Source organism: Hermetia illucens, chromosome 5 (genome assembly GCF_905115235.1).
Source record: "Hermetia illucens chromosome 5, iHerIll2.2.curated.20191125, whole genome shotgun sequence".
Classification (NCBI taxonomy): domain Eukaryota; kingdom Metazoa; phylum Arthropoda; class Insecta; order Diptera; family Stratiomyidae; genus Hermetia; species Hermetia illucens.
Genome location: NC_051853.1, coordinates 8,908,293 through 8,934,975, shown reverse-complemented (window position 1 = coordinate 8,934,975; position 26,683 = coordinate 8,908,293). Strand labels below are relative to the sequence as shown.

The following is a 26,683-nucleotide window of genomic DNA, read 5'->3' as shown; positions in this document are numbered from 1 at the left end:
GGACGCCAGACAGCTTTTAGGGATATCGAATTGGTGGACCTCGGCGCAAAACCGGGATGTCTGGAGTTCCTTATTAAGGCAGGCCTAGACCGGATACCGGTTGTTGCGCCGTTGATGATGATGATAACCGGAAATGCAGGCCGTTCGGTTGTCCCGGTTGAAGCGATTGAAGGCACATTGGGCGCGAAATGAGGGGAGCCGAGACCGGTTAACCGACTGACGGCTGATGATCTCAGCTTACAGGCAATATTCACTTTTGAAGTAGCAAGAAATCTCTGAAGTTCTGCTGTCATTGCTTGACTCGGAGGTTACCTCCTTCATAACCTGAATCCGCACGCTCTAAGTTCTTCGATTGCGACGGTTACTGCGGGAAATATTACCACATCAAATGCCTAGGTATTCCTGCAGTATTTGTAGAGATTCGAGCAAAGTTCGCCAATAACATATCCTATCGCTGCAACACTTGCCAAAAATGCAACGATCTACTAAGTGGTCGTTATGTACGTGTTCCCGGCGACTCCCGACAAGAGTTTCACTTCTAAAAAGGCGCTTCCTTCTGTGCTTAACAGTGTAGCCTCAACATCTCCTCAGGAGTCTATGCACCAGGCCGCTCAATCTGAGTTGATTTCGACTGCAATGCCTTCCTACATCAGGGTTGCTTCCACTGGCTCTACACCCTTGATCCAGCGGTCCAACGAGCCTCCGATCCTGCCTCGCTCCATCACTACTACAACGGGACAATATCCGCAGCCTCCTCAGCAAGTCACGAATCGGAACACGGCCACTCCACTTTTTTACATCGTTTCTGTCGCCAACGAAGCTCCACTTCCCGCCGCTACTATATCCTGGCACTTCATCCACCCATACCAGTAACCCCAAGTTAAAGGTGGCGCCACCACCTAAACAGCTCTTTATCTCCAGGCTAGCATTCACAACTTCTAAGGACGATGTTCTGGAGTATACAAAGAGCAAAGTTGGTTTACTTTCTCCTCTGTCCTGCCTCAAACTGACAAAAGATAACAACACCAACTGGGTGATTGCATCTTTCAAGGTGACTTATCCACACGAAGTTGACGTCCACGGCAACCTTTCTTTCTGGCCTGAAGGTGTATTCATCATGCCATTCAAGCACCCCAATTAGCGGGTAAATTTCAGGGCAACCCGTCTGCCTCGTCAAGCTATATAATTGGATCTATGTTTACTGTCCGTCTGTTTTATCAGAACGTTAGGGGTTTAAGAACCAAACTGGGAGCCTTTAATTTACCCGCGCTGGCTCAGCAACACCATGCCATCTGTATCTCCGAAACCTGCGTGGACGATGCCATATTAAACTCCGAGATCCCCAAAGGGTACTCCACTTTCCGCTGTGGCAGGGACCGGGATGCATCTCGTAAGTCCACCGGCGGTGGGTCCCAATTGCAATAAAAGATGCACTCCCCGCCGAACTCGTCTTCTTCTCCTCTGGCTTTCCTTTTGGCTGTGTTGCTCTTCGTGTCTCCCCGCCCAACTGCCTCCCGTTCGTTATATCTTGTGTATATCTCCTCTGTACTTGCCCTTCTCACCTGTATTGGCTGAACTCCCTTACTGCTGGATTCAGGCAGGGTCTGCCTCGTCTTCTTTTTCTACCATAGATATTGCCCTTATAGACTTTCCGCCTGGATCATCCAAGTGGACCACAACCTATTGAGCCGGATTTTATCCACAACCTGGCGGTCATGATATCGCTCATAGATTTCGTCGTTATGTAGGCTAAGGAATCGTCCATTCTCATGTAGGGAGCCAAAAAAAAAATTTCAATACCACCAAAAACTCCTTGGGCCGCACTCTGGATCTCTTCCTTTCCAACCTCCCGGAGCGCCACTTCTCTTTATTTTCTTGCATATCCCCATATGCCAAAACTGACGCTCACCACCCCCCAGTTGAGTTTGAAGCGGAGCTCCCTCGTTCAAAACTCAAAACCAAGCGTAAATCTACTAAGTTCAACTTCTGCAAAGCCAATTTTGACGGTCTGAACTCAGCTTTAACGTCTTTCAACTGGGTACATATATTAAGCAACTCATCGTGTGATCAAGCTCTAAATAACTTTTATAATATCCTGTCCGATCTCCTCTCCTGTTACTGTCCTTCTCTTCTCTTCCCTTCCCTGCCTACGTTCGTACCCAACTGGGTTCACAACGGAAATTCTTATTAACATTCGCCCGAAACATACACTGCTGAAGAAGTTTCAGGCTTATAAGAATGACGCCGACCTTGCGCATTTTAAGGCTATACGTTCTACTGTGAAGTCAGTGGTTAAAAAAGCTGTCGGAGTATCGCCCTGCTACGACATGGCGCTTTCCTGCGCGTCTCTGTCCACCCCAAGCCCTAGAAGTTCCAGGTCGTGCAGCTTCTGCTCTTCACTGGGCAGCAGGTCTACTTCCCTGGCTGAATCAGTCCCTTCCGCCTCTATGACTTTTGAGAGTTGTTCGGGGACATCGGCATACTTTTCACCCGGTGTCTTTCCTCGGCTTTTCCCTGTGCCTGTGCACAGAAGTGCTGCCAAATCGATAGTTAATATGGCAACTGAGATGTTTGATTGCCTCCAGAGAGTGTCAGTCCTTGCCCTCTACCTTGCTTCTGAAGACTCTCCACAATCGCGTATGGAGATCCTCATTCTGAGAGATTCGGAGGTCCATGAGACCTTCCGTCACTATTGTTGCGGCTTTCGGGAGAAAAACTACCCCCATGTGTACTCCTGGTATATCATCCCCAGCACATCCCCTCCTTCCCAGCCTGACAAATTAAGAACTATGGTTCAGACCCACTCTGCAGTATCTTCTGTCGCGAAGTCCACCAGTATATGACCTGGTCGAAAGCGTATCCCGGTGAACACAAGTTTCGCAGTCCATCCCTTGATCAACTGCCTAACGACAAGGTCTTCGATAGTTTCCTGTTTCTCACGAGTGAGTATTTGCTCGGGAAACATTTTTGGCAGTATGGCCAGTCGAATGCCCTTGACTGCACTAGCATAGCTAATGGCGGGCTTCCTAATTTCTGCCTTCACCCCTGACCTGCCTGGCTTTTCTTTGAGTTCAGGTTTGGATTTTTTGGGAGCATTCCCTTCATGCGGGATAATCTCCGCTGCTCCCCGCTTTCCTGGTTCCGATAAAAATGGCTTAGGTCTATCCTGAGCCTTCTTAAGGGCCTTTTCTGGTTTTAGGCCTTCCTTCAGATAACGCAGGTACCATTTAGCACCTGCGCCACTAAGACCTGTCTCCTTCCTGATGTCTGATATATTTATCTCAGACATACTTTTGAGTAGTAATGTCTGTTGGTTGTTGTTCTCGTAATATACCAATGTTAACCTTGTATCCACTGCTTCACATCCCAACTTCTCCCTTCTTGGTTGTGATCACCTGGCTCTCAGTATTTCGGAGATGTCACTCCGCCTGGTTAACCAGTTTGTGTGCGATACGGAATTTAGCTTCTAATTCTGACTTAGTAGAGAACTCCAACTTTCCCAATTTTAATTTGAAGTCCACTTCGATATCCCTAGAAGATGTCTGGTATCATTGTCTTCGTTATAGTCCCATCTAGGATTTGCCACGTCTCGTTTTTCCATCATAAATATTACCTGTAAGCTTTCCGGGCTGAATTATCTGCACTCATACGGATTAGACATCCTTTTCACCAGGGCGTATTCAATCGCTTTTTATCGCGGTATGAACGCACAAAATCAACAAGGTCACCCTAGTCAGACTTAGTATCTGATCTGTTATTGATCTGCCTGAAATGAAGCCTCTGGGCGTATCCCAGAAGGACATTTTCTTTCCCATGTACGGAGAAGATAATGCCTCATTACTAATCATCAGACATTAATTCGCTTGTTGGCGTTGAAAAAATGCAACTTATCTGGCACAGTTGACATGGATGCAACTGAAACGAGCTCTTCCTGCGACGGCCACTGAGTACGATATTCGGATTTTAGATGCCAACAAATGGATCAATCAAGTTCCCGCCAAAATCCATTACCCGGTCCACATCCAGAGGCCGCCCGTATTTTGACAATGGATCCAAGGCAGCCAACATGACGCTGCAAAACAGCCAATGTGCTCGTCGTCTTCTGTCTCGCACGAGCGATTGCTTAGCTTTCTTCCTACTTTCGTATTTGTCGCGGCCCAGAGTATTCTGTCATATATTTTCTACTCAGTGCCGTACGTTCCTAACTGGGATTTCGTCTCAACGGTCTATCCTGATTGCGTGCGTAATTCAAGTGATTGAAGTGCGTTAATCTAATTGGAAACTACCCCGTGTGAAGAAGGTAAAAGAGTGTTCACCTTGTCCATGTTCCCAGCCGAAGTTTCAGTTTCGTCGAGAAGAAAGAATTGTCTGTAGTGAAAAGTGACAAGCGAAAAATCTTTATTGTGCAGACGTGTTCCATAACCTCAAACGGGGGGTAAACCAGTCAAATGGGAAATGTGCGCACTATAATGCCCATGCATCGAACCGCCTACGAATTAATTGGATTTCGGAGCAGAACAGATCAGGTGTCGGGAGGACAGAAGGAAAACAAAGCCTCCCCCGAACGTCGCTGAGCGGATTAGCATCTCAGCAGAATTCCCGTTGTGTTTACCTGGTGCAGTGGGCAGGAAGGCATTTGACATATTTCACGTCCGCTCGGAACAATGGAAACTTCTCCATTGACATTTAGGTCGACGGGGGGCTCTCAAGGTTCAATTGACCTGAATCGGATTATTTGCTGATGCAGTGCTACTGGCGTAGTTCAGATTGGCTCAGGCGCTACGTTACGTTACGTCACGAACTCGGGGGTCAGAAACGAGTAGGGCAAGTTCAACAAAATCGAATTTCATGAGGTTTTCTTGTTGGGACGACGGGGGCTAATGTGATTTCTAACGAATTGTGGTGTTAGCTGCACGTAAACACCCTAAGCTGGGGGAAAAGCAGCTTTTTAGTGTGGTCTGTCAGTTCCCTCATGTGTGCGGCTACCCCCTGCCACTCTTCAACAATTGTCACGTTTTATTTTAAACACAAATCAAGTCCATTTTCGGTTATCAGAATACGAGTATCTTGTGTGGTTTCTTCGCTTGGAGAGAAATGTAAATTTACGCACAAAAGGTGCATTGGGATCAGGATACAAACTTTGAAGTAATTTCCCTTTCACTCAAAGTAAACTAAAATATTTATTGAAGCTGCAAACTGCAGTTGAGGTCCCCAACATCACCCTTCCTACACAGCACTTTTGAGTTGTTCTCTACTAATTCGGCCCACATTCCAGCAATCAATTCTGAAAACTTTTTAAAAGAATGAAAAAAGGGTTGCTACCGTTTTTTGAACGAAAGTAGCGATTAAAAGTGCATCGGAATTTTATGGGCGTAGGTGGAAGAACACATTGTTTCAATCAACCTGTGATTCAAAACGGTGATGTTTTTCTAGGAGAAATTAGTGAGAATTAAGGCCATGGTTACCCTGAAATTAACAACTACCAAGTGACCTTAAAAATAATTTTTTATTTACTGTGAATGAAGGAAAAAAATTTAAAAACCACAAAGCAATGGGATGAGTATTTTGATGAACTGCTAAACAACCAGAATATCAACTAGTTGGAGGTCAGGTCAAATGAAGGCGGCGGACAAATGCTACCACCATCAAGCATGGAAGTAACAGTCTGCGTAATTCATCGGCTGAACAATCACAAGCCGCCAGGTGCTGATGGAATTACAGCCAAACTGGTTAAATATAGACACGACCGACTACACCAAGCAGCTCATCAACTTACGCTCAAGGTGTGAGAAAGCGAATCAATGCCTCGTAATGAGCAGTGTGGCGCGGCAGGATTCGCAGCATTCGAAATTGAGGGGGTGGCCTTGGGCAGGAAACGACGGTAGAAGTTTAGCCTGCCCAAGGCCGCCCATCACCAGTTCATTTTGAACGCGTACTTGTCTGGCCCCAAAACTAAGGACACACGAGAGATCGTGTGGTCTGAAGAGGCTATCCGCGCGTTTGACAAATCCCGTCAACAACTGGCCGACGCTACACTCTTGGCATTCCCTCTGCAAGATGCACCCCTAGCCGTTTTTGTTGATGCCTCTGACATCGCAGTAGGTGCTGCCCTTCACCAAAAGGTGGATCAAGTTTGGCAGCCGTTGACCTTCTTCTCGAAGCAGTTGAATTCCGCTCAACGGAACTACAGTACCTACGATCGCGAACTGCTCGCCGCGTACTTGAGCATCAAATACTTCCGTTTCTCCCTAGAAGGCAGGCCGTTCACAGTGTTCACCGACCATAAGCTTCTCACGTATGCTTTGAAACAGAAGCCCGACAAAGCGTCCCCTCGTCAGCTTCGACACCTGAGCTTTATAAACCAGTTTACGTCAGACATCCAGCACGTGTCCGGCAAGGACAACATAGTTGCTGACGCTTTGTCTCGTGTCTCCGAGGTTAACATCCCCGCCTCACTCGATTTCTCGGCTATTGCCAAGGCACAGGAGGATGACGCAGCACTTCAGAGCCTCAAATCCAACCCCAAATACAAATTTCGGGAGTTTCCCATCTTCGGCTCAAACCTCTCTCTCTGCTGCGAAGACTCGGAAAAGGGACCTCGGCCATACATTCCGGCCACCTTTCGCAAGGAAGTGTTCCACGCAGTTCACGACTTAGCGCATCCAGGCATCAGGACAACAAATCGGCTAGTCACCGAGAAATACTTCTGGCCCTCTATGAATAAGGATGTCAATTCCTGGGCCAGAGTGCATCGCATGCCAGAAGTGTAAAGTCTCCAGGCATGTAAGGAAATAAGTGGGCTTATTCCCCCGCACTACCAAACGGTTCCACACAATACACCTCGACATTGTAGGGCCTTTGCGAGACTCGCACGGTTATAGGTATTGTCTCACAATCATCGACAGGTTTACGCGGTGGCCTGAGGCAATACCTCTGAAAGATACTACGGCGCAATCATGTGCCGAAGCCCTCTGTCGAGAGTGGATACCTCGCTTTGGCGTCCCTGCAGTGGTCATCACTGACCAGGGAATGCAATTTGAGTCCACCCTTTTCTCCGAGTTAGGCAAACTCCTTGGTTTTAAACGTCAGCGGACTACTGCATACCACCCGCAATCCAATGGGGTGCTAGAACGTTGGCACCGGACGCAGAAAGCCGCCATTATGGCACGCGACGATTCGTCCTGGTCCCAAGTCTTGCCTCTCGTCCTACTCGGCCTACGTACAACCCGACGAGAGGAATTTGCTGCCAGCCCCGCGGAGCTGGTATACGGGGAGAACCCGAGACTCCCAATCGATCCGGTCTTCGACAAGAGATCGGGTCTCACAGAGTCGGGGTTGGTGCGTCTGCTGAGGGACAATCTCCGACGCATAAAAGCCACACCATCCACCCGACACTCGTCCACACCTGCCTGTTCGCCCAAGGAACTGGACACGTGCACGCAAGTTCTGGTCAGGACGGATGCCGTCCGGAAGCCGCTGCAGCCTCCATATGAGGGCCCGTACCGCGTTCTCGAGCGGGGAGAACATTTCTTTCAGCTCGAGATCGGTGGACACAAAAAGGCGGTCTCTCTGTCCAGGCTGAAACCCCGTGTCCGCCCCGAAGCAGCGTCGTGCCCGCTTTGTGGATTGACGGTGAACGAAGTTCCGGGATCAGTCGCCGAAACCCCATCTGGGGGCGGAGTGATGTGGCGCGGCAGGATTCGCAGCATTCGAAATTTATTTCGAATGTTGCGAATGCGAACAAATAGATGGCGCGGAACTATCCACTTTGTAGAGCTCGCCACGGGAGTGGAAGACTAGCGAGGAAAGTGTGCCATGAGTTAGGGGCAGAAAGAAACACATGAAGCGAGATGTTTCTCTTCTGCCTCTAACGTGTAAATAGTCGTTTGCTCTTACTGATTCATTAAAATTAATAAATTCTAATTATTTCATCTATCGAGTATTGATTGTAAAAAACCTAGTCTATGTTCCGGTGTACCTAAAAATTGTAGGTAGGTAGGTATCAGTGGCCGCTCCGAACAGCACAATTAGCGTTGTGGTGCCCCGTTTTGATGCCACAAACTCCTAAGACCGTGATTGCTGCTATGAGGGCAGGGAGGCAGAGTCTAGCCGGCACGGATTTTCAGTCCCATCCCGTAGCATTCACGAAAGAAAGCAGCTCTCCCACCCTGCAGCTAGAAATCTCTCTGAGGTCCCCAAAGAATGGGTTACCCCGTGTCTGAGCCTGACTCTAGCTAGAGCTGGGCAATCGCAGAGAAAGTGCATAAGGGTTTCCCTTCCTTCTCCGCAGCTTCGGCAATACGAATTGTAGGGTATGCCGAGCATGGCGGCATGGTCCCCTATGGGACAGTGCCCCGTGCAGACCGCCGTAATCTTGAATGCAGTTGCACGCGTCTGGCACAGGAGCTCTTGTGATTGAAAAATCATAAACAGGCCAAATTTTCCTTGACTTGGCACAGTTCGTAAGCCTTCGCCATCTAAGGCCCGCGGCTGCTAGGTAGTGCGAGTAGACTTCGTCCCTGACAGCTAAAGGGCGGTTCAGGGGGTCTCTGCACTGCCCCACCACCCTGGAAGATTTCGTCGCTGAGAACAAGGCCTTGATGGTCGCTTGATTGTCGATCAGAATGCCTATGTTACGTTTGGGGCTCCAATCTCGCTCCAGCGATCGACATACTTCCAACATCGCCAGTTCTTCCGTTTGAAATACACTGGCGAAACCTGGTAGACCATACGACTTGGATACACTGTGTGTATTCCATAAAACTCGACTTCAAAGGCCATCTGTGATCCATCGGTAAAAAATACTGAGTCAACCTTGCAACACGCCGCCGGTCTTCCACTTTACCCTGGTAGGAAAGTCCACAGCAAAGTTTCTCGTGAAGTTCAGTTTGCGTATGGCATAGTCCGTGGGGAATGCCCAGATTTCCCGAGGTACTTTATCTAGGATGTTACTGTGGTCGTAGGACTTCGCTGCCCAGCATCCGGACTCACGTAGTCTGATGGCACTGCACACTGCAACGTATTTAATGTGGAAGTCTAGGGGGAGGAGGGCAGGACTGCAGAATCTCAGTAGCACCTGCACACGTGGTTCTTTGAATCCTATTAAGCTTCATCTTATTGTATTTTGAGCTGTACTTTAGGATCGGACGCGCTACAGCGGTGTACATCCAGAGAACCATCCTCGGCCGGAGAACCCATTTCTTTGCAAAGGTTCCGTTCCAGGCGTAGAAGGCTATACAGGCATTCTTAACCCTCAGTTCTATGTTCAATCTCCAATTTAGCTTTGTATCCAGGATCACACCCAGATACTTTACATTAGAGGAAAGAAACAATCTTGTTCATTCAGCTGAGTAGGTGGAATTCAGGTATCTTTGTCTTGGTGGTGAATAGCATCAGTTCCGTTTAGGTTGGGTTTATTCCGAGTCTGCATCTTGCGGCCCACAGGCACATCTTTCGGAGCGCACCTTCCATGATGTCGCTCATAATGGACGGAAACATCCTTGACACTAATTTCACTAAGTCGTTGACATATGCCACCACCTTCACCCCGCTGCTGTCCAATGTTCGTAAAATTAATCAGAGCACCGAAAACATGGCGCCACCCTCGGGCGTGCCTCTGTTCAAGTGGTTGCCTCCCAGATCCGTCTGGATTATCTTGGTACTTAGTATGGATATAATCCAATGCGTAAGATACCCCTCCAATTCAATACCGGTCAAGGCTTTCTTGATGGCATTGGTACTAACATTGTTAAAAGCTCCCTTTATATCCATGAAGGCAGCTAGGGTATATTGCTTGTACTGCAGCGACCGCCCAACCGTGCAAATTACTTGGTGGAGGGCGGTTTCTCTGGATTTTCCTTTGAGGTAGTCATGCTGGGACTTAGAGAAAGGCGTTCTCTCCATGATCATCCTTACGTGCATGTCCAGGACGCGCTCTAGGGTCAGGCTGATTGGTGGAGATTTATATGCGGAGAAGTTGTTTATAGCCCAGTCGATCCTATCCTCGGTAATTACCGATTTGATAGTCTCGCACAGCTGGAGTGCCAGCAAACCTTCCAAGCAAGGTTCTGACTCACAGTTCTCCTCGCTGGCGAGAAAGTGCGTTTGAACCAGCAGCTCCAAAGTTTCACTGAAAAATTCTGTCCAGGAGCCTTCCGACTTTTTAAGAAAGGATGGGCTCTTATGTCCCTTGGACAGAATCTTACTGAGCCTCGCGGATTCACTGGCGTTTTCGATGCCTCCTGGCGGTCCTAATGGTCGACTTGTACTTCTTCAGGCATGAAAGGGGAAGTGGAGAAATCGCTGAAGGAGCTGACGGGAGACTTTTTTGATAAGGCATAAAAAATGGTCCCCCGGCCTATCGAAATGGATCTATTTTGAAAAAAAAAAACTCAATATAAAATTAAACTTGGAGATTTCAGCCAAGCAGAGAGGGAGATCCCATTGAGACGATACGTCTACTCCCATAGTTTGGATGAAATTGCCAATGACAATGAACTACGAATTTTTCAATTAGCAGTGCCACACGGAACGATTGACTCGACGATGAATGGAAACTAGCAACGGAACAGAAAAAAAAACCTTTATATCGAGCAATGCAAGAATCACAAAGAACGCTGGCATACCCAAAGACCTATCACGAACTCCGTCGAACAGAGAAGCGAGTTAAAGACAGAAAATGGGAGCCTGCAAGGGTCCACAGGTCTGTGAAATGCAGAAGCGCACGGAGTAACGGCACCAGTTCGCAAATTTTACCAAGAAGTCAGCATTGCAACTTGCCAATCCCGCCAACTGCAGACGACGGACAAATGTTACCACCGCCAGGCATGGAAGAAGCATTTCGTGCAATTTATCGGCTGAAGAATTGTCAGTCACTAAATGGCGATGGAATTACAGCCGAACTGGTAAATTATGGAGGCGACCCACTACAACAAGTGATTCATCAACTTATGCTCAAGATTTGGGACAGCGAATTCACACCCGATAACGCCAGCTCTACTTATTAAGCAGATAGAAGGCAAGACTTTTGCGGAAGTCCTCAGTAAATTCATTACAAGATCAAACCCGAAGATAGCGGAGCATTCTTCCATTCGTAAAACGAAAGGTGGTGGAGTCCTGGTCGAACTAGGCCCGAGGACAGTAAATAAAGCTACGTTCTGTGAAGCAGTAGAGGGGCTTCTAGGGGAGAAAGCTTTGGTTTCCAGCCTGGAAAGAATGAGGTAGTAGAGGCCATCAAAAGCGAATATCCAGAGGTAACAAATGCCCGGATTAGTATCACCATTGCGAATTCTCAAGGCCAAAAACTCGCTGTGATAGAAGTTGCCGAGGAATACGCGAGGAAGCTTCTAAACAGTGGGAAAATAGTGGTTGGGTAGTGTGTAGGATACAAATCCGGGCCGCCGCAACCAAATGTTACAGATGTTCGGACTATGGGCACACATCTGCAACCTGTTAGGGACCCGACAAAAGAGCAAAATGACGTAAATGCAGTTAGTCAGGCCATAAAGCGAACATCTGGAATGAAACGGAAAGCTGCGTCCTATATAGGGACCGTGGCGCGTCTCATGAGAACGTTGCGCACACTGCGGGCTCCAGTCTTCAGAGCAGAATTAGAAAGGGCTAGGACGCGGCCAACATGATTTGCATCCTACAAATCAATATCCACCGGAGTGCAACCGCTCACGATTTGCTAGCGCATTTCGCTGCGGAGACCAAAGCTGATTTAGTAATAATCAGTGAGCAATACCGAAACAAGGACCCAGTTTCATGGCACTTGAATGGGGCATGCCTCACACAGACTTCAGAGGCAAAAGAATTTTGGAAATTGCGGCGAGAATGGGGCTGGTAGTTCTAAACACCGGATCCATCCCGACATTCCGGTGCCCAGGTTGCGAGGGAAGCATTCCAGATGTAACGTCGGAATCACTGATGTCGCTGGTGAACGGGTGAATGGTATTTCTCGACACGACGATTTTAGGAACACTTTAGTCACTTTCTATTTAATTGATTCCCATGTTGAGCATAGCGCATCAAGCACGCTTATGCACTATCGTTAACTGGTTCTGTTGATTGGGTGCCAGCTTCTTTATTTCTTCTTTTTCTTCAGCTTTTGTCCCGTTCACAAGCGGGGTCGGGTCGTTGTGATCGGTTTCGCCATTTGGTTCTATAAAATTCCTGATCTGGATGCAATTTCGAGGTTTTCAAATCCCTGTCCAGCGTATCAAGCCACCGTTGTTTCGGCCTGCCTTTTGGTCATTTACCATCGGCTTCAATGTTCAGACCAATCTTGGCAAGTGAATTCTCGTTGGTGTGAATTACGTGACCATACCACCGAAGACGCCTCTCGCAATTTTTCCACGATCGGTGCAACCCCATAACGATCGCGGATATCCTCATTTCGAATGTGATCAAAACGTGTAACGTCGCTAATACAACGCAACATCTTCGTATCCTTTACCGCAAGACGCCGTTCATTGTCTTTTATAGTCGGCCAACACTCAGAACCATAGAGGGCGACAGGACGGACAACATTAAGTTAAATTTTAGATTTGAGACGTTCGTTTATACGTCGATCACAAAGAATACCAGTTGTGGAACGCCACTTCTTCCAGGTTGCGTTAATGCGTGGGGCAATTTCATAACGCAGTTCTCCATTGGCTGATAGCGTTGACCCGAGGTATTTCAATCACTCAGTTCTGGGCAGATCACTGCCGTTGATAGTGATTGTGCCTGTTTCATGGGGATCGCTCGTCAAAAATTCAGTTTTGTTTAGATTCAATCTGAGACCGTATTGCATGAGGCGATCATTACATTATGTACATCTCCCTTGTTATTAATTTGTACACAATATGTATGCTAAATGATATTGTATTTACTCCTATAGATAACATCGTATTCAACGACGCAGTGTCAAGATGGTTAAAAAGAAGAGACAAAGCGATCCGCACGAAGATGACTCCTCAACAGAATCCTGTGACGAGAAGGAACTGAACAATTCTGTTGGGAATGGAACTATGCGCGATTGCCAACATATAAATAAATCAGTTGATCTAACAAAACTTAGAAAAATATTGAAAACAAATGGATTGGCCAGCGAAGTTTGTTCCGAATGTGAAAAAATGCCAGCTAGTAAGGTTGATGACGCCTTCGAATACGATAAAACATTATGGCTGTGTTTAAAATGTGGTACTCAACTGTGTGGGAGAGCGAAGAATGAACATGCCCTTAAACATTACGAGGTAAGTGTCCTTGTGTACTTTCTTCCTAGATCTTGCAAAAATTCACTGTAAAATGGTTCTAATAATGCCAAGTGAATTGTGATTTATCGAAACGTCACCTAAAAATTTGTTAGAAAAATATCCAAAGTTTTCTTTTTGTCAAAATTATCTGTGATATTTGACATAAAAAAAAAGATTAAAACAAAAAAATTATCTGAATTTTCTCACAGACTCCACGCTCCGATTCTCATGCTTTGGCTCTCAATACAACAACATTTGATATTTGGTGTTATTCCTGTGATGCAGAAGTCAATTCTTCGGCTCGAAAGAAACTTCTCGAGTGTGTGGAGATTGTCAAAAAAGTTGCCCAACAGCCAAGTCCGACCACACCAAATGGTGATGATAAGATCAAAATAAACAATATTGAGAATAAAATTTTAACAACGTTCGTTCAAATGGAACCGCTCCTAAGTGAACCGCTAACAATGAACAATCATCAATCCGCATCGCCTGCCTCCGTTGCTGTACCATCGACAAGTGGCCCGCCCCCGATTCCAGGCATTGCTCGACGAATACAAACGACTCAGCAACCACAACCGCAGCAAACTGACTCTTTACCTAGGGTGCGAGGTTTAACGAATTTAGGAAATACATGTTTCTTCAATGCAGTGATGCAATGTTTAGCGCAAACACCTTATTTGTTAGAAGTTTTGAAAGAATCCTCCGAACCTGGAGAAGAGTAAGTGAAATAAGGCTTGCGGCAGGATGTATGGTAAATTAATTTCATTATAGGTTCGTGTTACCCGGGGGCACATTTATTTTTAAGGATGGCGAAGAAACTGCACTTCCTCCCATTAAAGGATCACTAAGTAGCTGGGGAGGGTTGACTTCATCTCTTGCCGAAGCTTTAGAAGAATTGCAAAGTAGCGGTAAGCATATTTTCAAAAACAATTATAATCTATTTCCTGAAAAAGAATAACAAGTTAAGATTAGAGAGAGCAGAATGGCGAATATGGAAACTAGATATTCACTCCATTACTTTTGTTTGCATTGCAGGTGGTGTTTTCACTCCTCAGAAGCTTTTCCACAAACTGACAACGAAATGTCCCCAATTTCGAGGTGGTGATCAGCATGATTCGCACGAGCTCCTGCGGCATCTATTAGAAAGTGTGAGGTAATAGTTTTTCTGCAAAATATACTTTTTAATAACAATAATCGTTGGTGGGAGAATCCAATTGGATCAGGGCCTTGGAGTGTGTTAGAGCACTTCATTCAATACCGTAACGGTTCACTACAGGATTATAGTACGCTATAGGAGGTAATGTGGGCAGCATTGCCCTCGTCCGAGGTTATTACCCTGATTTGACTCAGGTACACATTCACAACTGAGTCGACTGGTATCCGGCGTCAAATCACGATACACTGTCACCAGGAATATTTGAACCGCGTGCTTCCGTACGATAGCCTTGAGATCTACTTTTTTGTCTGTAAATATGCACCTCTTATAAAACCTACAGTATAGATTAGGGTAGGTATCAGTGGCCGCTCTGAGGAGCAAAATTAGCGCCGTTTTGATGCCACAAACTCCTAAGACCGTGACTGTTGTTATGGGAGCAGGGAGGCAGAGTCCAGCCGGCTCGGATCTTCAGAGCCAGCCCGTAGCATTCACGAAGGAAAGCAGCTCTCCGACGCTGCAGTTAGAAATCTCTCTGAGCTCCCCAAGTAATGGTTTACCCAGTGTTCGCAGCCTGACTCTAGCCAGAGCTGGGCAATCGCAGAGAAAGTGCATGAGGATTTCCCTTCCTTCTCCGGAGCTTCGCCAATGCGAGTTGTAGGATATGCCGAGCCTAGCGGCATGGTCCCCTATGAGTCAGTGCCCCGTGCAGACCGCCGTAATCTTGAATGAATTTGCACGTGTCTGGCACAGGAGCTCTCGTGATCGGGCTATGTTATAAGCGGGCCAAATTCTCCTTGACTTGGCACAGCTTGTAAGCCTTCGCCATCTAAGGCCCGCGGCTGCTAGGTAATGCGAGTGGACTCGGCCCCCGACAGCCACCAGCGGAACACCGACTGTATTCGCCGAGGGACTGCCAAGAGCAGAGCCTTGTCTGGCCAATCCGTCAGCCCGCTCATTCCCCTCTATGTTCCTATGCCCGGGAACCCAGAGGTGAGTGACCTTGAACGTGCCGCCCAGACGGTTGAGCTCGTCTGCACTGCCCCACCAGCCAGGAAGATGTCGCCGTGGAGTACAAGGTCTTGATGGCCGCTTGACCGTCGGTCAGAATGGCTATGTTACGCTTGGGGCTCGAATCACGCTCCAGCCATCGACAGACTTCCAATATCGCCAGTACTTCTGCCTGGAATACACTGGTGAAACCTGGGAGACCATACGACTTAGATACACTGTGTGTATTCGAGAAAACCCCCGCGCCGACTCCATAGGCCATCTTTGATCCGTCCGTAAAGAATACTGTGTCATAGTCTTGCAACACGCCGCCGGTCTTCCACCTTGCCCTGGTTGGAAGGTCCACAGCAAAGTTTCTCTTGAAGTTCAGCTTACGTGTGACATAGTCCGTGGGGGATGCCCAGATTTCTCGAGGTATTTCATCTAGAATGTTGCTGTGGCCGTAGGACTTCGCTGTCCAACATCCGGACTCACGTAGTCTGACGGCACTGCACGCTGCAACATATTTAATGTGGAGGTCTCGGGGGAGGAGATGCAGGAGTACATTGAGAGCATCTGCCGGGCATACGGTGTTCTTTGAATCCTATTAAGCTCCGTTTTATTGTATTTTTTCTTCAAAACCTGCCACCATACAATAGAACCGTACGTTAGGATCGGACGCACTACAGTGGTGTACATTCAGAGAGTCATCCTCGGCCGGAGACCCCATTTCTTTGCAAAGGTTCTCTTGCAGGCATAGAAGGCTATACAGACCTTCTTAACCCTCAGTTCTATGTTCAACCTCCAATTTAGCTTAGGATCCAGGATTACACCCAGGCTTTAGCGAATCTTAACATTCCCCAAAGGCAGAGAGTGTGCAGATTATTCATTGAAGAAAACCTTGCCAAGGTGTTTTCGTCTGAGATCTGAGGATGCCGGGCAGCTGCATAAAAAGTGCAGGGTCGTCTCCTCCTCACATTGGCTGCACATAGCCGAGACCACTACCCAAATCTTTTCCACATTAGAGGAAAGAACCAATCTTTGTTCATTCAGCCGTGGTAGATGGAATTCAGGTATCCTTGTCTTGGTGGTGAACAGCATCAGTTGCGTTTTGGTTGGGTTTATGCTAAGTCCGCATCTTGCGGCCCACAGGCACACATTTCGCAACGCTCTTTCCATGATGTCGCTCATAATGGACAGAAACATCCCTGATACTAATATCACCAAGTCGTCGGCATACGCCCCCACCTTCACCTCGCTGCTGTCTAATGTACGTAAAATTTTGTCCATTACTATTAACCAGATCACCGGTGAGATGGCGCTACCCTGGGGCGTACCTCTGTTCACAGCTCTGGTCAAGTGGTTGCCTCCCAGGTCCGACTGGATTATCCTGGTACTCAGCATGGATATAATCCAATGCGTGAGATACCCCTCTAATCCAATACCGGTCAAGGCTTCCTTGATGGCGTTGATACTGACGTTGTTAAAAGCCCCCTCTATATCCAAGAAGGCAGCAAGGGTATACTGCTTGTACCGCAGCGACCGCTCAACCGTGCCAATTACCTCGTGGAGGGCGGTTTCTGTGGATTTCCCTTTGAGGTAGGCATGCTGGGACTTAGAGAAAGGCGTTCTCTCCATAGTCGTCCTTAAGTGAATGTCCAGGACGCGTTCTAGGGTTTTCAGCACGAAAGAGGTCAGGCTGATTGGTCGAAAGTCCTTCGCGGGCTTATGACTGCGCCTGCCCGCTTTCGGTATGAAAACCACTCCTGCGCGCCTCCAGGACTGCGGTATGTATCCTAAAGAGATGCAGCTCCGGTAAATCACAACAAGCCACGGCACAACCCTTTCATGCTGCTTCTGTAGCCAGACTGGCATTATGCCATCTGGGCCTGGAGACTTGTATGCGGAGAAGCTGTTTATAGCCCAGCCGATCCTATCCTCGGCAATTACCGATTTGATAGTCTCGCACAGCTGGGGTTGCTGCAAACCCTCCAAGCAAGGTTCTGACTCACAGTTCTCCTCGCTGGAGGGAAAGTGCGTTTAAACCAGCAGCTCCAAGGTTTCGCTAGAAGATTCCGTCCAAGAGCCTTCCGACTTTTTAAGGAAGGATGGGCAGTATAGATTAACTCTTACAAGTTTTATATTAATTAAAAGCTCATTGTACATATTTTAGCCATAAATACTGTCAGTAGCGTTGCCTAACGAGAAATTATGTTGCATGGAGAGCGGTAACAGTGTTGAAAAAAAATGATGTTCCCCATACATATTCCTAACATTTGCAGACCGCGTAGCCACCGTAGCAATCGATAAGATGGAGCGAAATGAGTATCACGTTCGCATAACTATTGCTTTTTTTGAAGGCGGGGCACAGCATTACTAAAATAAACTCGTTACCGCCGCTTGAAGGGAACGAACGGCCGATTTTTCGTGATAAGCAACTTTACTAAGAAACAGGCGATTTTGCTGATCGGCCTAGAGCCGTTACTCTGCGCTCTGCTAGTACGGAACAGCTGGTTGAAGCGAGGCAATCGAGAATTAATCGAAACGCTTGTCGTAAGCAGAAAGCCATTGTATCTGATATCAAATTAGCGCCAATATACTATATACTGGGCACTTCCTTACTCCGCGATTGAAGTGTCTCCTGAAAGACGGGAAAAGCTACTGCGGGCGTAAAGTCCGAAAAGTGGCCAACAATCTCAATTCTGGAGATATTGTGTCTCTCATGACCGTGTTGTTTTTCCCTATGAGGGATGTCACCATTTCGAGTAGCTCGCTGAACGAAGCTGCGCCCATTCGAAGGTAGTTTTTGTAGTCCGCAATTGACGTTATTTTGAGCTCAGTGACCAGGCGGTCATGACTAAATTCGCTCCTCTTCTGGAGCCAACCCTTCACCCACACTCTTTGCTTTCTTTTTCTTTTAACCGTCCGTTTCTCAGTCACTAGGGCGGCACAGCAATCGTCCGGGTGTCAGACATGTTCAACGAACGACACCACAAAATGATATGATGTTGGCGCAACAGATTACTACATATATGTGCTCGCGGTTGTACAAACGCGCAAATTGTTCGCAATAGGGGGCTTGACGCAAAAGTTTGCGCAAAAAAATTTTGTTCACAGACGGAAAAAATTTTACCCTCGCCAAAAACAGAGTCCCATGAGTTCAATCAGGTCACCATCCCCCACCCGTGATAATTTGGCGGGGAGTCTCCTGGAAAAGTTCTGCATTTCTACACTGCTGGAGTCAAAACCACCGCCAAAATTTACCGAAGCCACTCAATGATAATTTTCCGATCGGTGTTCTGCTCATGAATTAGACGTTATAAACTACTGACAGTATTTACGACTAGATTGTGTATATAGGTGTTGTAATGACTTCTAACTGATCCAGATCGAGGTTGCGAGATTTTTATAAAATCCCGTTTGGTTCTGGAAGAACAAAGGTGTTGTCTGTCCTTCGCCAAATGCTCTTTTGATACCTACGGATGCGATTGGAGCATATTGCAAGTTTCTGCGTCAGTACCTCGAGGATTTCATTGCTTGACATATCATTGAACAGATGGTAGTTTGCAACGCCTGTGCGCTCTTGATGATGGGTTTTCAAGAAGCACTTACGTGACACGGTGAATCTCCTTTCTCGAATTTTTTGTTGAGTCAAAACACCCAGAACGGTAAAAACCTCCTGCACATACCTCGGTTATTCGCTTCAAGATTTTGACTATTGAGACGAATAATTGTGGCAGCTGCAACGTCGATCAGGCTATGAATGTGAGCTGGTATGCGATCAAAGTTTCATTATTAATTAGGTCGACATCCCCAGTCACTAAGCTTCTCCTGATTACTGAGTTCGTGGAGTGCCTTATAGATGAACTATTCGAGTTGCTTCTTTGTTCAATTTCAATTTCTTCCCACGAGTAATGAGGAAGGAGTCAATGGTGCAGCAGAGCCCCAATGCTAGTGTCCCATGGTTACCTCCAAAGGAAAGGAAGGATGGAGGGCAGTCGCTGAAATACAGTGTAAAATCACTGCAATTCATCCGATGGGCGCGACGTTTCCTTCACCCCGGATTACGGATTTCTTAAAGAGGCTTACTTCCCCTGACAGGGAAAAATAGGTTAGGGAAGACGAACACAATGGAAACTTTCTGCTTCTCCGCGGCTACTTAGTTACAGGATTAACCTGCGATATTCGTAGCTGACCCGCTGAGTCATGTAATTATCCGTAACGCATGACACGCGCCTGGTTGCATGCAGCTATGTGCGTTTGCAACTAAGGTCGGGATTAACCTTGTACACCTGGTGGCTATATATATTTGTTCCTACACGAAGGTGGAAAACCTTGCAAGACATGTCCGCATAAACGCCGCAACTACAACGGGCGCATGTGGGATTCGCACCCACTAAAAACCACCTCCGGTCTCTCCAGCCCCAGCCTCGCCGGACCACCATTTAGGTATTACTTTGCGGGATAGGTTTGCCCTTATGCGTTCGTCCTACTGCTCCTTTCGCTTTTCCTCCTTCTTTGGGCCTTTAACAACCTCCTGTATTTGCACGGTTGCGGAGTAAACCATAAGTCAGTTCTCCTCGGACCTCAGCATTTTGGCAACTAAGTTCTCCGGACTCACGCTCCTGCCCAACATTTGGTTTAGGCTCCTCCTCTCCATTGCACATCTTGGGCAGTGAAACATCACATGCTCTGGATCCTCCGGTATGCCACCACATCTAGGACAATTCGGAGAATCATCAAACCCAGAACGGTGCAGATGCTGCCTGTATCAACCACCGTGTCCCGTGAGGAACTGGGTAATGTGGTGGTTGCTAACTCCATGTTTCAGCTCAAGGAACACACTAACGTTGGGAATGAGCCTGTGCATCCTGCGACCTTTTGTAGACTTAACGCATCTACGTGGCTAGATATCAGTCCACTCTGACCTTGCCGCATTCTTGCACAGCACACTCATTACTTTCGCCAGAATGTCGACAGGGACCATGCATGCCACCATCAATACTGCCTCATCGCATGTGCTTCTAAAGGCACTGCAAACCCTCAAAGCCATCAGCCGATAAATTGAGTTCATCTGCTTCCATCTCTGAGAATTAGCAAGCGCCTCTGCCCACACAGGTGACGAGTAAAGCAGAATGAAACACACCACTCCTAGAACCCTCCGGAAACCTCCGACAGTGTTTCAGCCCACCAATATTTGGCAACATTTTTGCAAGTGCCGCGGTGGCACTGCCTTCCTTTTTGCATGCATATTCCAGGTGTTCCCTAAAGCTCAATTTGATGTTATCTATCGCCCCCAGGTATTTGATAGCCGGCTTTGATATGGCCGTATATACACCGACTTCCGTTTTCACAGTGTTATTTTTCCTACAGTTGGTTGTTAAAATCGCTTTCGTTTTCGCGCCCAACAAGGGCAACCCGGCAGTTTCTAGCCAGGACTTTACCGGTCTTACTGTTTCCGTCGCGTAGACCTTCACATCTTCTGGGTGTTTTGCTGTGACTACCACAGTCAGGTCATCAGCAATGGCGACAATCGCAGTTCCCTCTGCGACGGGACGAGCAAGCACCCGATTATACATGATATTCCACAATAGAGGACCAAGTACCGATCCCTGTGGTACCCCAGCTGTTACAATGTACTCTTTTGGGCCCTCACCCGTTCCGTACGAGAGAGTCCTCTCTGAGAGGTAGTTTTCCCCGAAATTTGCTAAATACGCGAGGATAATTATGTCAGCCAACGCCCCTTTAATTCTGTTCCAGTTGGCCGAGTTGAATGCATTTTTGACATCCAGCGCCAATACAGCAGCCGCTAGAAATCAATGCGCTTTTTGCCAGGTTTACTATCATGCTAATTGCGTCCATCGTAGAGTAGGCACATCGGAAACCAAACTGGCGTTCCGACAAACCATTGTTGGCTTCGACGATGGGTAGGAGTTGTCCATCATCTTCCTCATTGTATCCAGCAAGCAGATAGGACGATACGATGCTGGGTTTCCAGGTGACTTGGCAGGTTTGGTAAGCAACATCAACTTTCTTTTTTCCACTGAACAAGAAATATTCCTCCTTTTAGGCACGGTGGTTGGCGAAAAGGTCAGGCCTAGCCTTCACTGCCAGTTTCAAAGCTCGGTTGGGGATACCATCCAAATCTGGGGCCTTGTTCTCACCGATCTTACCTCATATATCCCGCAGCTTCTCCATAGTTACTGGAGGTATTATGTCCTCATTTAGCTGGACAACCGTTTGCCTTCCTCTATTTTCGTGGTGAGGGAACAGAGTGATAACAATTTGTTTCAGGAGGCGTGGACAAGTCATTACCACTCTGTAGACTTCGCCTCGAGGGTTTATGTTGGCATGGTCACACAGCTGTTTGAGGCAGCTCCTCCGAATAGCTTCTTTTAGGCGGCCACGCAGCCTCTGTACCTCCTCTCGACCGTCACCACCGGGCTTTCCGTTGAGCCTCTGGTAAAGGATCCTTGTCCGGAAACATGCAGCTCACAAACTTGCGATTTCGTTGTTCCATCAGTATTTGGGTTGCCTAATGGGAAGCAATCGTCTTTTAGGCATAGTATCGTGGCATGCTCCCGTTACTCATCGGGTGATTTGGGAGGCTTTTTCTCTAGCCGTACCATTCAAGAGTATGTCGGATTTGAACGCCGTGGAAAACCTGTCCCCCTCAAAAGTTTTCGCTGTCCAGCCGAGCATACCACCCGGCATTCTGCGTGAATTCTTTTTCGAGCTCGATCTGTCCTGGATTTCAGTGCAGATTGCCTGGTGGTCACTGTCAGTATAGCCGGTGCTCTGAGGTGGCAGGGAGAAAGATAGGGCGGCAACCTTGTCGGCTGAACCAAAACCAAGTGGCAAGGGAGAACCTCCTCGTGGTGGCACCGGGAAACGCTGTATCACACTGGCTTGCCGACCGTGATGCAGTAGGCGAATGCTCCAAAGCCTAGCAAGGGCGATTAGACCCGAGTCTGCACGGGGACTCATCTGAAGTGGCTTCGGTCCCGAAACCTTACCAGGGGTATACTGTTACCATGGGAACCGAGGTAGCCCCTGGACTCCTATACTTCAGGAAAATTCCTGTCGTATCTGAGTACAACTCGGTTAGTTGCGGTTGGCCCCCTAGTGGGAGTTTCATGGGGGCTGTAGTTGATGCTCAAGCGAGAAGAGACCTTCGGGCCTCGACGTGGTGTTGCGTACCAACACGGGTACCGTACTCCATAGTTCGGTAGAGATTTAGGTGATGCCAAGCCATGCACTTGACATTGACTGGTACCGTTGTTGCTTGTCGCACCAGGGCTCTGTTTGTGATCACAAAATCAATCCGCGTCTTAAGAAGACCGTAGGAAAATCTTACGTTAAAAAAGGCTATCCCATCAGGGGGGGAGGGTTTGGCTGCAAGGCTTCGGCACCGTTGAGTAGAACATAAGGTTGTGAGTATAGCCGTGGCTGAGATGCCAAGCGACTCTACTGGCTAAAGCGGCATTCACGGATGTCAGGTCCGCTATAGACTCAAAACCCCTTCCCTGGAAATTGTACGAGGCCCAATATTCGCCAGTACCACGTCTAGCTCCGCGAATGCTTCGAGGAGAACACGTCCCCTCACATTAGTTCTTCAGCTGCCCCACTCAATAGCCCGCGCATTAAGGTCGCCTGCAATTATGGTCGGCTAACATTCTCTTGCATCCAAAACCAGAGCGGCAAGCATCTGCTCATACTCGGCAAGTGTAGCGCTGGGGGGAGCATAGCAGCTGTAGATGTGGACGCCTTTCACCTTCGCTCTGATGAACCCCACCTCCGGGTACTCCATTATTTCCTGGAAGGCTTGTTCTCTACAAGCCCACAGCGCTGCTTGGCCCGTTTGATCCTTGACCCAAATGCTACTACCATGATTTCGATATGGCTCACTAATTATGGCCACATGAATGTTTTTCTCGCGGATGGTTTGCGAGAGTAGATTCTGAGCGCCTCTCGTTCAGGTTGATTTGTATCAATCTCATCTGCGACTTGTGTTAAGGGTTCTCCTGTGTGTCGGGCATCTGCTGCCGCCTGCTGTGTGCCGATGGTCCACCGCCTCCTTCCCTTTGCGTAGTTGGCAATTTGGGACTATTCCACAGTCCTTGCTGATGTGGCTCTCCGCTCCGCATCTCTGGCGTAGCTTCGACCTGTCATCGGCACTGGAACATGCCTTCGCGATATATACAAATCTTATTCGGCAAAGGAACTGACAGCAAAAATGCAAGCTTATCAAGAAATTATGGCCGATGCAGCGCTTATCCACGCTTACGGTTTTTTTTTTATTTTACAGATCTGAAGACTTACAGCGATACCAAAAAGTCATCCTCCAAAATCTTGGCTACAAGGGACAAGACATCAACTCTGTTAGTGATGATATGAAGCAAAAATGTAAAATCTACGGTCAACAAGCAGCCGATCGTATTTTACGGCCGGAACAAGTATTTCGAGGCTTCCTGGTATCCACATTAACATGTCAAGATTGCTTCCATACTTCCTCAAGACATGAAAATTTCCTAGATATGTCCTTACCTGTTAGTGTGGAGAAACCACAACCACCGATTCGTCGTAAGAGTAGTCCTGAAGCTTCCCCCACTACTGTTCCTTCTAAACACCAAATTGAAAAAGAACGCGAGAAAGATCGTAAAGCGAAACGAGCTCAAAAACATCATAATAAACGAGCGGCGGCTGCAGCAACAGCAGCAAACGTAACAGTTGCTCCTCAACCACTAGGTCTTGGTATTGGACCAGCTGGAGATAATCCGCTCATAGTATCACCGCAAAAAGACAATGAAAACAACTCAAATTCCCAATCATCATCAACGTCCTCTGAACAATCGGATGCCGATGTAGAAGATAATCTCATTGACGATATGCCGAAATACGTGCAATATGTAAATAGGAATATTCCGCCGCTTAATTGTGATCCGAATGGGAACAATCAAGCACTGAGCCCCGTGGACCCGGAGAAGCGAGATGATTCACCTGAAAATCTGAACAAAGATTCAAATGATGACGAGAATGGTACTTTCAACTGAACCTTGTTTTATAAATTTACTAAAAACATATTTCGCAGATTCAGGCATAGCAACAAGTCCAGCAAACACGGTCACCTTCAGCGATCAACCTGTTCGGGGAGGAGGTTTCTCAACCAATGGCATCGATATGAAGACACCGTCGACTAATCTGGTATTGGAATTAGGAATAAGCGAACGCGGCGGAGCAAATTTGATGAAACAACGCACTCTTTCGTCAGAAAATGAAGGAGAATTAGCATCGGGTTATGCTCCGCCTACCTATCAATTAGAACAAATGTCTCTGAAAGACAGAGAAAACTTCCTGGCTGCCAAAAACAAGATGCGAGCGAAACGAATTCGAACGCAAAGCCACTCTGACTGGAGTACAACAATTGCACCCCGCTATCAATGCGAAGATGGTGAATGTTCGGTACAATCGTGCCTGAATAACTTCACAGCGGTTGAATTAATGACTGGCAACAATAAGGTAGGCTGTGATGGTTGTACGAAGCGTATTAATGGTGAAAAGGGAAAAACTATCTACACAAATGCTACGAAACAATTCCTGATATCTAGTCCGCCCGCTGTGCTGATACTACATTTGAAAAGGTTCCAGGTAAGTTTCCACTTATCCTGAACGAGTCTTCTAATTACAAGTGTCTTTAATTCAGGTGGGACCGCGTGGCTTCCGAAAATTGACTCGTGCTGTAACGTTCCCTATGGTCCTGGACATTGCCCCTTTTTGCGGATCAAAAGTTAAGAACCTCCCGAACATTGATCGAAAGCAGAAGAAATTACTCTATGCCCTCTACGGTATCGTGGAGCACTCCGGAGGAATGTATGGTGGACACTATACGGCCTTTGTGAAAGTCCGTTCGAAATTCCCACTGACGGATCCGCGCTGGAGATTCTTGCCTCAAGGCAGCAAAGCCGAATTGGATCAAACTGACGAACAAAAAGCAACACTCGATAACTTATTGGAAAAAGAGAAAGCCCGGGAACTTCGAATGAAGGAGAACGACAGCGACGATTACTCATCGAGTTCTGAATCGTCTGACGTAGAAGCTAATCAAGAGGCTGAAGGAGCTGTGGGCGGGTCTGATGAGCCGGAGGTAACCGCCCCTCCGGGTAAATGGTACTATGTGTCAGACAGTCATGTAAAGGAGGTGACCGAAGATTGTGTCCTGAAAGCGCAGGCATATTTACTATTTTACGAACGAATCTACTGAAATTTGGAAGGAAGAAATAATTCGTCAGAAAGCCAGTCACTCGAGGTGTTGCCCCCCCTGTGTGTTTTACTCCATCAATTCGGCGATTTATTTTAGTTTTTTTCAGCAGTTGATAGACGAAGACGAGCCGTCACTTCTTTTCTGTTTAATTATTTAAGCTAAACATTTTAGGACGTAAATGTAGCAAAACATTGCAAGGAAGCAAATTACTATGAATGCAGAGTATGTTTGCGTAGGACGATCATCATCATTGAAGGCGACCATTCGCCCATTTTTCCCCAAACATACACCAATAGTTACATTAAACTACGGAGGTATGACTTCATTGAACTCACTCCATTTAATTGAATGAAACAAGCGAAGAACTAATGCCAAGCAGAACAGCCGGAAACATAAATTTGTAGATATTGTATTTTTTGCAGCAACAGCAATATTCCCCATTTTTTTCTCCATAGTAAATTTCGAATGCTTATTTCATATTTTAACAAAGAATTGGTCGCATTATTTCCATCATTCGTGAGTGCTTAGTTAAATTATTCTAATTATATATATTCATTCGGAAATCGGAAATATTCGAGATAATTTGCATTATGAGAAACGAAGGAAAAGAAAGAGGAAGCATTCTCTTAGAGTTGATTATACTTTATGATAAATACGAAATGAAAAAATTTTAAAAAAATATATGTGAAAATATAATACTGTTTTTTATTTCACTGGAATGCCGGCAAGGCATCATTTCGGGCAATTCGATACCTTGAAAGTCTTAAGTCAGGAAGGAGCCCGTACCTGCCTCAAATTACGGAAATGGTCCGGAAACTATCCCCAGCTACTCCAAGGCTTCCCTATGGAAGATGTCGAGGTTCCCTTGGATTTTGACCAGGACAGCGATCAACAATGTAACGCCTTGGTCTTGGGATGGTCCCCCAAACTTAATGTGTTCTGCGTTCGTGCCTCATGGGACAACGCCAGCACCGTCACAAAGCGAAGCGTTTGCTTAGACACGGCCCGCTTATTCGATCCTCTCGGGATCATAGGCCCGGT

General features: G+C 47.1%; 1 protein-coding gene across 3 annotated transcripts; it reads left to right on the top strand.

Annotated features, from left to right (window-relative positions):
- Nucleotides 1-4,091: 4,091 nt before the first annotated feature.
- On the top strand, nucleotides 4,092-26,338 carry LOC119656897 (ubiquitin carboxyl-terminal hydrolase 45). Of its 3 annotated transcripts, none has more exons than XM_038063578.1 (9): nucleotides 4,092-4,300; nucleotides 12,884-13,238; nucleotides 13,448-13,956; nucleotides 14,010-14,146; nucleotides 14,274-14,391; nucleotides 23,690-24,420; nucleotides 24,473-25,029; nucleotides 25,085-25,687; nucleotides 25,752-26,338. In XM_038063578.1, exons 2-8 carry the CDS (start codon nucleotides 12,915-12,917, stop codon nucleotides 25,640-25,642), a joined length of 2,934 nt encoding a protein of 977 aa, XP_037919506.1. In that variant the 5' UTR covers nucleotides 4,092-4,300; nucleotides 12,884-12,914; the 3' UTR covers nucleotides 25,643-25,687; nucleotides 25,752-26,338. The 3 variants fall into 3 exon arrangements, with proteins under 3 accessions (XP_037919506.1, XP_037919507.1, XP_037919505.1); XM_038063579.1 differs by having other exon boundaries at nucleotides 25,749-26,338; XM_038063577.1 differs by having other exon boundaries at nucleotides 25,085-26,338.
- The last annotated feature ends 345 nt before the right edge of the window (nucleotides 26,339-26,683 follow it).

Excerpts from the sequence above, each read along its gene's own strand:
- LOC119656897 (XM_038063578.1), top strand. The coding sequence starts at position 12,915 with ATGGTTAAAAAGAAGAGACAAAGCGATCCGCACGAAGATGACTCCTCA. Across the intron at positions 13,239-13,447 it reads ATGCCCTTAAACATTACGAG|ACTCCACGCTCCGATTCTCA; the intron begins GTAAGTGTCCTT and ends ATTTTCTCACAG. Across the intron at positions 14,147-14,273 it reads AGAAGAATTGCAAAGTAGCG|GTGGTGTTTTCACTCCTCAG; the intron begins GTAAGCATATTT and ends TTTGCATTGCAG.